The sequence below is a fragment of the Artibeus jamaicensis genome, unplaced genomic scaffold (assembly GCF_021234435.1).
Source record: "Artibeus jamaicensis isolate MK-2021 breed Jamaican fruit bat unplaced genomic scaffold, CSHL_Jam_final contig_354, whole genome shotgun sequence".
In the NCBI taxonomy this organism is placed as follows: domain Eukaryota; kingdom Metazoa; phylum Chordata; class Mammalia; order Chiroptera; family Phyllostomidae; genus Artibeus; species Artibeus jamaicensis.
In genome coordinates, this window is record NW_026521803.1 from 41429777 (window position 1) to 41443334 (window position 13558).

At 45.1% G+C, this 13558-nt stretch overlaps 1 protein-coding gene across 1 annotated transcript; it reads right to left on the bottom strand.

Annotated features, from left to right (window-relative positions):
- Positions 1-985: 985 nt before the first annotated feature.
- DSEL (dermatan sulfate epimerase like) lies at positions 986-8272 on the bottom strand. Its single transcript, XM_037128712.2, has 2 exons — positions 7917-8272; positions 986-6891 (listed from the first exon to the last, which is right to left on the bottom strand). Exon 2 carries the CDS (start codon positions 6027-6029, stop codon positions 2391-2393), a length of 3639 nt encoding a protein of 1212 aa, XP_036984607.2. The 5' UTR covers positions 6030-6891; positions 7917-8272; the 3' UTR covers positions 986-2390.
- Between the last annotated feature and the right edge of the window lie 5286 nt (positions 8273-13558).

Consider the following 13558-nt stretch of genomic DNA (forward strand, 5'->3'; position numbering starts at 1 on the left):
AAGTTTGGGGAAGTTAATGAAAAAAAAAAAAAAGAAATTGATTTAACAGAGAGGACATTTTATAAGCATCCCCTTCAGAAGCGTCACATAGTAATCATTGTTTCTTTAGTTACTTTCAAGATAAGAATAAAAGCAGAGAGTCTAGTCACTTTTCTTCCCAGGATGACACCCTAAGAGTGCATGGTCTAGGTGTCATGGGGTCAGTGACCTTAGGTATTGAGGTGACAAAGCAGAGGTTCCAAGCATGGACACAGGCCTGCATGCCCCAAGGCTGCCATCCCTCACAGGGAAACCTGAAATAGGTCTTCTCCTCCCTTTCTCTTGGGTAGGAGGGGCGAGCACACAGACAGAATTGACCTTGACATTGCTGTGGGAGGCACAAGCTAGGGTGCACTGTAAGAGCCATTCTGTTAAGCAAGTCATGTTCACTGGCATCAAGAACATGTTCCCATATTGTTCCCACGTTCGTTCACAGAATTGCTCCTTGTGTTCCCCTTCTTTCCCTCAGTCCCTCCATACAGGCAGCCTGGCTCTCTTCAGCCCATGGGCATGTTTCTGTACCATTTTACAAGAAAGGCAGTGGTATAACTTCCACTTTCCTTGTTACCTACACACATTTCTAATTCTTACCTTGATCAGACCTAACGTTATTGCCGACCCAAAGCCTTTTCAATGGTCCCACCCTGGGAGTTGAAAGCAAACACAGAGACTCTGGCCAATAATGGAAACAGTGTCATTATCCATGTAGCAATTTTCCATGCTTGTTGATAACCCTGAGATAGGAAGAATAATCTTCCTGGAAAATTATAGAGTAGATTCAGATTTTCAGTTGCCCTCTCAACTTATGTGAATATGATTTTCCTTCATTTTGACCTTGTAGAGGAAGTCGTGCAGGCTCCGGGAAGTAGCTATAGGTGGCCGAGGGGCAGTCTGTGTTCACTCGCACACTAACGCGGAAAAAAATGACAACCACGCTAGGTTCAGCTAGAATGTAACATGTCCACAGCTTTATCACTCTGGAGGCACATTTTGACACAATAACAAACTACTGAGAAAGAACCACTCTTATCTAGGTCAGGATGACAGACTCCCAAGTGTTCGAGAGCTTGGGGGAAATGACAGTTTGAAACATCAGGAAGAAAAATGCGATCTGTACAGAGATTTTCATCAAGTGTCAACACTGCCTAATGATTTTCATCCAGTACATTGTGATTATTCCACTGGCTTATACTGGTCCAGCATTCTGATTTCAGCGCCTACTAAAATAAAATGAGCCACAATTTTATGACGACTACCTTTATAATGAGATGCAGATGGTAAAGGAGACAGATGCCGCTGACGTCATCTCCCATTTGCCAACACTGGCGGTCTGTAAACTCATTCAATGGGACGCAAGACAAGTCAGGCAGTTTTCCAATTCTGTTTCCAGTCTAAAAAAGAACACGGCCCGCGGTGGCTCTGCTCCTTTGAGTCATATGGTGACAATTCCACAAAAAGAAGTTTGGTTCTAAGTCTGTGTCAGGCTTTAATGAAAAATTAATCATCAAGGGGGAAAAAATCCCCACAGGTATGGGGTGTTTAGCAATTAGTAACCAGGGACTGTTTTGCAGGACAGTGACAGAAAGGACAGGGTAGGAGTGGCCTGACCCTAGCAGCTGTGACTTCAAGGAGGCAAAAAAGAGAGTTTTAAACAGACAAGGTCAAAAATACTCCACTAGTTCTTGGCACCCAGATTATTCAGACTGACCCCATCATTTCAAAGTAGAAAATGTTAGAGGCTTTTTGGTCACTGTTTCTGACCTGCAAAGAAAACATTTTCTTTCTGTATTCCCACCTGGATTTTCCAAAAAGGAATTCTACAGTTCAGATAGGAGCTTCCACCATTTCCCAAGTGACATCACTAAACACTATACACAGTAAAGGATTTATTTTCTTGTGCAGGATAAGTGTGTTGGAAGAACTTAAAAAAAAAGAGAAGGAACTTCTGAAGTCCATCTTGAAAGGAAGAGCTGCTTGGGTAAAGCAGCACTGGAAGGCCTTGTGAACCCTTTGAGGTCCCAGGACCAACCAGCACAGCTGCAGGCGGAGAGTCGAAATCCTTTAAAATCTCCGTATCCCCCCCGACCACAACAGAGCTTCACCTACGCCTCTCAGTGGAGGCATTTTAGCAGAGAATCATTCCGAAACAAAGGCAAGACAGCGGTGACATAAAAAGTAAGTCGCACTAGGCCAGATATGGTGCCTGTTTTGAAAATAATCTCTCTGTGCAAGTAACTAACAGAACACACACTCACTCACACACAGAGTACAAGAATAAACAAACTCTTCTAACTGATGTCCACAAATCAGGTTGGGAAGTATTAGTGCAAATTTCTGCTGACCCGCAGCGCTTAGTCCGTAAACTTTGGATATCCTAGACGGTCCATCAGTGTCCAGCAGATGTTCTCAATCAGTTTAATTTTCTCTCTAGGCAAGTTCTGTTTCCAAACATCAGTATTACTGGGTGATATTTCCCCTTCGTAGGGAAGGTAGAAAAGGTTGGTGGAGGTTGCAAACAATATTTGGTTTAAACTAGCAGGAGACAGAGGGATTCCAAGGAAGGCAAAGATCCTTTCAGTGGTTTTCTGGGGGAAATGTACAATGTCTTCGAACTTGACCAGCTGGTAGCTGGTAGGCAGCAAATCTGCGTTGATTCTCAGGGCAGCTGCCGTGTTCGCCAGCCACAAATGCGACAACAGGGAAACTGCATTTGACTTGGGTCTTGATAGTTCTTTCCTTAATGATTCATACTCGAGAGCATGGCCTGAATTTAAACTACATCTGCCTTTGCCTCCCTCTACTTTAAACAATTTAGCTAAGCGCTCTGGGACATTCTTCAGAGAGTAAAGACTTGGCTTGCTACTATACAGCACTGAATAAATCCAGGCCCGAGGGTCCCTTACTATATACAATGCCCTCAGGGAAGATCCCAAAACTTCCTGGAAAAAATGAAGCTTTAAGGTCCAGCTCCCGCTGCTTAAACTGAGCACTGGCCGCGCACTCGGGAAGTAAACCAGGTGTCTCCTCAAAGCCCTAATGTATTCAGCATCCCTATCAAAGGCGCCTTTCATTCTACTTCTTTGTTCTGGCAAAGACTCTCTCCTTTTCGATTTTCTTTTCTTGTCCTTATTCGATGTAAAATATTGGGCCAGTTTGCCCCTACTGGATTCATGCAGACGGATGTTTTGCAAATGCAGTTTTGTGTCTTGGACTAAAGACTGCAGCCAGCCTCGGAGTAGATGGAAATGTGTGCTGTGAATATCTGACGCCTTCCATTCACAGGCATCTACAAATGAGTCGATTTCAAATTCAGTTTCAGGGATATCAATGTAGGCTGTGGGGACCCTGATGTAGAGAAAATCACTACTGTTGAAAAAGAGCTGTTTGAGAATTTCAGCTCCTGAACCAGGGAGTGAGGTAATGACAACATCAGGAAGGTCGACATGGTGCCCTGGGGAAGACACAGACTTCGTGCTGGCCTTGGCCTCTGTCCTTGCCCATTTTGCACAGATGGGCTGAGTGCAAGCGCTCCACACATCCAGGAGCTCGATAAACCACAAGGCAACAACAAGTATTAGGATCCATCGCATTAGCTTTCTAAAGGAAAGGTAAAACCGCCACTGAAAAGTTAAAATCAACAAGCTAATGCACAAAATCAACCCAATTGCTATATTAAAGTTAAATCCAAAGGGGAAAATAACTTTATCATGTCTTACGGGCTTTGCTATTGCTTGAGAGCCCAAACCAAATCGGGTGATTTGGCCCTGATCGGCTATGTTGGCAAAGCCGCCAAACCCCAGGTAACTGAATCTTGTGTTCAGGTTGTAGTAGTCAGTTACAATGGAAACAACATGTTCAGTGTTATTGACGTTGAGAGAAATCTGAAGTCCAGAGTTGGAATTATCAATAAATCTGCAGCTGGAAACATTGACGTATGGGCCATAAAACACATATGCAATTCTGGTGACTGTGGATTCCATCTGAAATGTAACATTAACAAACTGGGTCCACCGTTTCTTAAATTCAGCAGCTTGCTCCGCTTCCTGGATACTAGCAACAGGGCTATTGCCACGATGATCAAACCAAAACATTTTATAGTGCGCATCCCACACGTCCATCATGGCGCCATTATACCTGTTCATAAACCTGTACGGGATGTACTTAAAATCAATATCCAGATTATGAAAGAAGGCACTGACAGACTTTATTGGGGAATCATCTTGCCTCTCTATGTGATCAACAACTAGCAAAGTCTGAGAATTTAAGAGGAGCAAAGCACGATACACGCTTTTCAGCTTCATCGCTGAAGAATAGGCAGACACTGCCTCCCCACTCACAAATATCATTTCCCCGTGCTGAGAGGCAGTAATGATTTCCCCTGCTGCGTCCCCCACCTCCTCGCTGGTCCACTTGAGCCACTGTGCACATTCTCCCAGCTGACCTTCCCAGGGCTTGTTGCACTGGCTTGTGGGCGATGGGGCAAACACCAACACGTTGTTAAGGTGGCTCAACTTGGGTCCATAGAGGGCTTCAGAAACAAACACTTGCCCATTGGGAGCAAAAGTAAACGAGTTCTGATCTGGATGCTCATGTCCAGGGTTAAAGCTTCTCCAGCCATCAATCCAGGAGTACGGCTGGAAGTGAACTATGTCATACACAGCCCTGCCTCCTAGTTTCCCAGACTTGAAAGACACGAAGGTGTTGGTCTGTGTATTTGGCAACCCAGCCCCGTAAGTGACTACACCCCAGTTAGGGAATGTGTGCAGTTTTGCAGTACCATATTCAGCAGGAGGCTGTGGGGTGAGTTGGGGATCATACCAGATGTATTCAGTGTGAAGAGTACTCCACCTCTGGGCAGTGGAGGGGACCATCGGTCCATCTTTAGGTCGGTGCCTTCTAATTTGCTGAGCTAACCAATTTCCGGCTCCATTCTTTAAGATGAACTTATCCAAAAAAACCAACTGGCTCTCTGGACCATAAAACCAATTATAATTGGAATCTGCTATGCCCACAGTTCTTTGGAAACCGGGCAAAAGGGTGGCATAATAGAACCAAAAGTGCATTTTTAACCAGTTGTTATCCAAGTTGTTGATATTAAAATGGCGCTGAGCCAGAAACACATACTGTGTGATTGATTTCGCTGTGTAGCTTCCATAGGCCACACCTTCATCCAAAGACCCATCAACAATATGGTTCAATAGAAACATTGTCTTTTCCATCACATCTACTACAACTTGTTTCCATAAATTTACTTTAGATTCTCTACCGACCCCAGCCACCAAGGCCCCAGTGAGCAATGCTATCATATTAGTAGCTTGGTGGTTATGGAGAAGTTGTTTGCCCCATGAGCGAACCTTGGAATACTCATACATTTCCTCAGTAATCACCCATATTTTTTCCAGGTATTTTTGTCTCCGACGCTCATCTAGTAAGTTATATAAAAAGTCAAAGGCGGTGGCGAAGCCTGTTAAGGAATGGCCAACTGGAACCTCATCCCCTGGTGCGTTCTCCACCAGCCAGTCTTTGTAGCCAACCATCCTGTCCATATATTCCAAGGCGAATTCAAAGGCAACTTTGTCTTCCGGGCACAACAAGCAGTACAGCGCCAAAGGAGGCAGATTGTTACCGTAGATTTCATTCCACTTGGCAGCGAAATCAGCATGCTTGGGTGGAGGTAGGTAGTATGTCGGGTTGGACAGCATAATTGTCACTGCACTTCTGACCGCTCGGAAAAGATGCAAATGGCTTGTGCGAGACTTTTGTCTCATTGATTGGATTTCTCCCGCATCAAAATATAGACTTGGATGAAGCATATTTTTCTTCAGTTTTTGGTTGGGTCTGAAATCTTCCACTTTCTGAGTCTTAAACTGATCTAGATCATCTGCAAAAACTGCCCAGTCAGAGTAATTGCTTACAGATTCCTCAAAAGTAGAGAAAGCAAACATCACTAATGTTAAAAATAAGAAATGTCCTGTAAACATTAACGCCATGATCCATCAGGGAGTTCCTTTCCTTAAGCAATCATGTCAAACACAGTGCTCAATGTGGTTCCCATCTGCTCAGTCTAAAGCATACATGTAAGGTCTTGATAAAACAAAGACTGTGAATCATGCTGTAAAATCCAGCTGACGTTCGGCTCATTCAAAGCAAGTACAGTTGCCAAAAAGGAAAAACTTACTTCCGTCCCTAATGCAGTTTTGCTTCTAATAAAGTTTCAGGAAGATGTTAACACCTCTAGTTTTTTCCATATCACACAGCAGACAGGGGTAGAAAGAGTCAAACATACTATGAATCCATGAAGAGTTAGAACTCACATTGTAAAAAAGGAAAGGAGGAAAAGAAAAAAAGAAAAGCTTTCCAAAATCCAACTTAAGTCATTCCTGGCACAGGAAACCATCACCAGCGATAAAATCCCCATACACATATCATGTCCCCGTGTGTGTCTGTCCAAAGGTGATGAAGTGCTGAAATCTTTGTGGTGGACTTGGTTGTTATTCTTCTCAATTTTTTACACTTCTGGTTTTGAGGATTTTTTTCTTCTTCATTTTTTGGGAGAATAGCATCCTCAACAAGTGTCCAAAGTCCTACCTGGTTTTAAAGAACTCAAAATTCCTGCCCTCATTTCAACTCTGTCTTTCTCAGGCTTTCTCACTCATGAGCCTATTATAATCGAGAAGGAGCATTTTTATGTCTTCTTTTATCAGTTTCATCGGTACAGCTAGAAACATCTAATCTCTTCAGCCGGCTAGGTATTTCTCTTCCAAGCACCAAGTAACCACCAGCAGGGAAAGAAAACTCCTCTTTCACCTGCAGTGTCGGCTCTTTTCTGTTCCTTTTCATGACATTTCTTTTCTGAGGGGGAAAAAAGAACAAAGAGATTCTCTGAGGCTACAGATATGCTGGGAGTGAATATAAACTGATAACTCCCATCTTGTACTGAACCCACGTTTCAGAATCACAATTACATCTGTTATTAAGTAACAATCTAAGTTAGCTCCAGTGATTCTTTTTTTTCCTTATACTTTTAAATGCACACATTGGGATAACAATGAACACTGGCAGATGACAACTTAGAACTAACTTTGCCAACAATATTTATTTTAACTGTAGCTTGCTTTAGCCTTTTAAAATGTTTTCAGGGGGTGGTGAGGGGTAATAAAGGGTAGAGAGTGGAGTGTATGGTGACTGTGGAAGGAACTTTGACTTTGGGTGGTGGGCACACAATCCAATATACAGATGACGTATCACAGACTTGTACACTTGACATCTATATAATCTTATTAACCAATGTCATCCCAATAAATGTAATTAAAAGTGTAGAAAAATAATAAACAAACAAAATCCTTTTATTCAAATGCAGTTTACCCAGAGATGAGCCCTGCTATGAGTCTTGTTATTTTGGTCACAAAGGACTCCGGGACAGAAAGCAAAAACTTGCAAGCACTGTTTTTTTATTCCGTTAGAGGGCTTAGATTTCATAAGATCAGACGGTGTCTCCTTAAAGGACCAGTCACTTTCCTCAAAGGAGAAATCATGACAATGTGTGGGAGCAAAGAAGGGCAGTTCCACTCCCATCTCTCACCTGTAGCCTCCCGTTCCCTCCTCACCAGGAACCACCAGAGGGAGCTCAGACCCAGACTTAAGGCAGCTTCCCTCTGCGCTTCTTCGGGTGGGAAGAACCTACCCAAGTTTCAGTCCTGGACAAGTCTCCTTTCCTTGGGAAACGTTCACGCCAGGAGTTTCCCAATCCGCCCCGCCTGTTGCATTTTTTTAGGCACTTCCTACGAACGTGACGCCCCCATCCTACGCTCCCTTCTCCCCTAACTCTGGCGGTGGTTTGGGGGCAGGAGACCCCTCAACAGCCCAAGTCCGCTTACCTTCGGCAGATCCGGACAAGGTCCCCGAGCAGGGCTGGGCCCCAATGCGGAGGAGGTGGGGAGTTGGAGAAAACTGCGGTGCGCAGGGGGCCGGGCCGGATCGCCTTCTCAGTTCGCGGCTCCCCAAGCCCCTCGCTCCCCTCGCTCCTACAGGCTGCGGCCCCTCGATCGATCCCCGCCCCACGCCTCGCGGACACGCCTGCCCTCGGGGAACAGCGGACGTTCCCGGGCGGCTGCAGACCGGGAAGCAGTCTGCGCGAGGAGGGCGGTCTCGGGGACGCCGTGTCCAGCGGAGCGCCGGCGTCCCCAAGCTGCGATGCCGCTGCTGCCGCCTCTCCTCCTTGCCAGCTCCGGCCGCGCGGCCAGGGGTGGGCGAGAAACAGGGACGCGGGCCGGGGGCGGGGCGGGGAGCTCCGGGGGCGGGGACTGGGCGGGGCCTTGGGGATAGCGTGGGCGAGAGGTGGAGACACGGGCGGGGCCTCCGGTTCTGGGAAGGCAAGGGACTGAAACGCCGGGCGGGGTGGGGCGGGGCCTGTTAACTGGGGCGGGGCCATAGAGAGTGGGTGTCACGGGCTGCGGGGCTTGGGATGAGGCGGGAACCAGGCAGAGGGGGTGGAGCCGAGCACTCTAGTCCTATCAGGTGGGGCTCAAAGCCTGCTGACTCCCGGAGGGAGCAGCGCCCTGTGCTCTGGGAAAAGCGGACCCCTAGGAGGGGAGCTTCGGGTGTGTCTGTGTCTAAAGTTCTCGCCCGCCGAGTCCCTCTGGTCATGGGTGGAAAAACACGGTAACAGGGTAGGGGATAGGAGGAGGCTGGAGAAGGCTCTGGGTATGATGACAAATGGGAGAAGAGCGGGCGGGAGGGGTGATGCTGTGGGGTGTCAGCAATCCCGTTTAGGAAGAGCGAGGGCTGAACAGGAGGGGATGAGAGGCAGTCATGCTAAGGTGCTGTCATTTAGGAAAGCAAAATCAGTATAGCAGAGTAATATGAGAGTCACTTCAGGAGCACAGATGCTAAAGATCAGGGGAAAACAAAAAAACGCTAATTAGCTTCATGGGTTGAAGGTTACTCCTCAGTGTAAAATATAGGAAGGTGTGAAACAAACAAATGGAAGGAACCTCTTTCTTATTAAAGAAATTGAAAAAAAAAATCAGTAAAAACCCAGGGCAGGCAAAGACAGTGTGCATCCATTAGTAGGACACGTGTTGCAACTCTAGGGTTTGGAAATCCTAAAGCAGCTGTGAACCCTACTGCACTCGACCTGTTGAACTTCTTGCAGTATCTGAGATTACACTTTGGCATGAGCCAACCCAAGGTCTGACCTCAACTATCAGAAATAACTTAGTGATAGGAATTCAGGGAATATGAAGCATTGTAAATTAACCAACCATCAGACTGATGGATCCTTGCATTTCTTGCTCTATCCCATTTTGGAAAATGGATAGATGTATCCACAAAAAAAACCCAAAACAAAACAAAACAAAAAACCCAAGTATCTTGCTTAAATCACTTCCAGTAAAACCAAACAATAGTTGCTAGAAAAATAAATTTCAAATAATTTACCTCAGAAGTGAAAAGGGGTCTGTCTCACCTCATTCTTCTGTTTTGCCCCCTTGGGAAACTGGTCCCAGCCCAAATGGCCAACGTTGCTTTTGCTCTGACAGTTGGGTACCTACCCTTACCCCATCATAGCCGCACAGCATCCTCTGCCCCACCGCCCTCACTTACTAGTTGAAATTTGTCTTGTGAAATTCTTTTAATCATTCTGGTCTTAGCCCAGGGGCTTACATCCGTCCGTAAATACCTCCTAGGTTTTCCTAACCAGAAAGAATTACTCAAGCACTTTATGATCTGTGTCTGTAATCAGCCCTTGGATCCTCTGTTTTATACTTAGTATGTTACCTGACTGCTGTGCTCTGGGCAGTGCTCCTTCCAGTTGCAAGCAGTCACCCAGTCCCCTTTCAAGTGCTGCATCCTAAGTGTGAAATGAGTTGAACTTTTAACAGTTGACTCACACTGAGCATGGTCTCCTCCACTGAGGTTCATTCTGAAGTAGAGTCTTGCACTGAACTCCAGGAACAGAGCTTTCTGCCAGCGTCTGGACTGCCCCCTATGTGGCCCATGGTTTAGAAAGATGACTCACGGCTTCCAGCCTCCTTTATGGGGTGAAGAGCTGAGCCCAGTGCTAGAGATTCCTATCATTGTCTGCAAAAAGGCGCTTTGGAAACTGCCTAGGAATTAGTGTTAGTAAACAGTGTGTAAATATGCAGACCATTTTTCAGAACAAAATGTGTAGGTAGGTTCTTTTCTTCTTAGGATCCCGACCAAGTGCCTCATTAAGGCAAGGTGAATCGTGGACATTATTAGGAGCACTAATATCTGGCACGCAAGTTGTTTTAACTTCCATTCAATCTTATTTTCAGATTTATTAACATCGCTATGATCACTTTCACTTGGCAGATGAACGGATTCAGGTACAGACATTCTGGCCTTTAGGTTTTGCCCCTTGCATCTGCGGGATGCAGCTAATCTCTCTGCATATTCAGGTGGGCGTTCAGTCTCATTCGCATTGAGCAGCATTGTCTTCCAGTTGTGAGTGTGTTGAAATAAAATGAGCTACAGCTGACCAGTGCTAATTGTTGGCAGAAAAGGTGGAAGGTAAATAGCACTGTGAAAAAAGGAAGAGAGTCTTGGTTCTGGTGAACTAAAAATGAAGAGCTGTAATTATTTACTGCTCCTTCCCACACACGAAAGATGGTACGAAGTTAGTTATAAATAATGCATTCAACCATAGAAGGGATAAACTATGTGTTATGTTATTGTACATTAAAAACCTTTATGAGTGTGGCAAGAGACACGTATACCAACAGCTGCTAAATTCAGAATCCCAGAGCAGTATCTTATTTTAATATAAGTGAAGAACCACATAGTCTATCACTCTGGGGATTTCCCACTATATAAAAAGATCTTAAATCTACCTAAGATTTTAGTCGTGATTTCAAAGCACTTAAGAAAATCTGTTTTCTTTATTTGAATGTCTTTCAACCAAACCACCAGCCATGCCACTTACAACAGAGAATACACTTTCTAGACTAGATTTTCCAAGGCAGGGCCTGCCTCCCTTCTTTCCTCCCTCCCTCCCTTCCTTTCTTCCTTCTTTCCTTCCTTTCGTTTTTCATCTTCTTTTTTAATTCTGTAACAGCTAACTCAGAGCCTGGCACTTTGTGTTGAGTGTATTTTAAATGTTGAACCTGAATTATCACCCTTATTTTGTTTCCCAACGGACAAAATAGAAGGATGAGGAGGTAAAGGCCACTTTTCACCACCAAGGTAAATTACTGGAAATGTATTCTTCTAGCAATGGTCTATTCTTTGATTTTACCAGGAAGTGATCTAAGCAACACACTCATTTTTTTTAATGGATACATCTGTCCATTTACCAATCAGGAGCTCATTTTCCCCCCAACCACGCTGAGAAGCTTTTTACTGCAAATAGGTGGTTGGAGCTGTGTCTTGGGGTGACTTAACAGGTGACTCCTAAGACTAGAAAGTCAGCCAACATTATAAGGAGAATTCCTGCAAGAATTTTAAGTCTTAAGATAGGTAACTTCCAGTTCTGAGCCTCAGAGTATAATGTAAATACTGTATCACTTTACAGAGGGATAAAGTGCAAGCAATTAAAACAAACCAAGATAGTATATAATGTCCCTCAACTGAAATCTTTTGTCTATGATCTGTTATATTGCTAATCTCTTAATAACAGGGGCAAAGATATCCCAGAACAAATTGCTGTGCATTCAGCAACTGACCACACGCAGATCACTAGGGCATGGGCTTGCCCCAGAATGCAAGCTCGTGAACCTGGGAGGGATTTCATTATTCCTCCCTTCTTGTGGCCCTTCCTTGATTTGGTTTTGGCTGAGAGTATGCATGTAGACTTCCTGAACCAATTACGAGAAGAGATGTATTGTAGTGAGCCCTGAGCCCTGTTAGAACTGGTTGGTATTCGCCCCAGAGTTCAGGGGAGAAGCAGCTGTGATCGTACAGAAACAGACACCCAACTTAAGCTGTAAATTTGATTGCACAGTTGAACAGCAGTAATGGGTCACACCAATAATAAAGACAAAACCACAGATTTAAAGCAGCCAGTAGAATGTGGAAATGCTCCTTCTCAATTGCTTTGAGCACACAGTGTCTCGGGATGACAGGGCTCATGCCTGCAGAGTTCCTGATGAAGATGTAGCTGGGAGTCTTCCTGGAGTTTGTTTATCCAGCTGTACAGAGCCTGTTTGACAGTAACTGGATTCTTAAAAATTTTGAAATACCACAGCCAGACTCTGAGCAAAGAAGTTTCCCCAGAAGTTCACTAAAACCTTGGATTCATAAGTGGGAAGTTTTATTGCTACCACATCTGCTTGTATACAGTTTTGCTTTTTACCAGGAAAGAAAAGTTTAGACAAAATGAAACTTAGGAGGAGAATATAAAATGCACTCTCTCTCTGTCCCCGCTCTCTGTTATACCAGGTTCTCGGCCCCAGGGCCATTTTGCCCCTTGGGAAGCATTTGGCAGTGTCTACAGAAAGTTTTGATTGTCGCAAGTAGGGGACGGGGGACTGCAGGCATGTTATGGGTAGAGGCCAGGGATGCCATTAAACATCTACAACCCCCACCCCCAAACCAAGAATTATCCAGCCCAGACGAAAACACTGCTGAGTGTGAGAAACCCCGCCTTAGTCCACTGATGCTAAAAACTGACTATGTGCAAATTGTTTAAATCAGGCCCTGAACTACCCCTGGACTTCCCGTCGCCACTTTGCGGTGAGCTCCAGAGCCAGCTCTCGCACTGGCTTTCTGTTGTTTACCGAGCCCTGGGTCCAGATCTCTTCACCGGGCCAAAGACATTCCTCATACCACTATTTTGCCTCATGTAAGAGCCTGGGCTAGGCCAGCAGGCAAAACTGGCAGTAAATCAGTTACTACAAAACAATGCCAGGACAGAGTGACTATAGGGTGATCAGAAATGCAGTTATGATATTAAAGGAAAAGCACACCCCTGCACACACACGTGCAAACACACACACGTGCCCACATGCAAGCACACCTCCACCGACCAACACTATTATTATCTGACTTATTTCCCTGCAGAACAGTGTTTTTCTAATGAAAATTCTTGGATCACCAGCATCAGAAAGCCCAGGGTTTTGTTTAAAATGACAACTTCTCAAATGGATTAAGACTCTGGATACGTGTGACGCAGAATCTGCATTTTTAAATGCTCCCCAGGTACACGCTGCATTGGACCATCAGGATGCTAAGATAAGGATGCTCATCCTTTTCTCCTTCCCCACACACTCGGGGAATGTCTCTCAGGGGGGCCCTTTGGCATGTGACTGAAACCCTCAGGCTGGCAGGAACCAGGGACCACCAAGGGAAAAGAGCCAACGTTCCAGAATAACCCAGAGACATGCGGGCTGCTGCTTTGCAGCTAGTTTCTTTTTTTTTTTTTTTAAATTTATTTAGTTATTTTTCAAGTACAGTTTTTTGTCTATTTTTCCCATCCCAGCCTCCCCTGCCCCTTGCTCCCCACCTCCCTCCCATTTCCTCCCCCCCCCCTTAGTTCTCGTCCCTGTGTCCTTCCTATTTG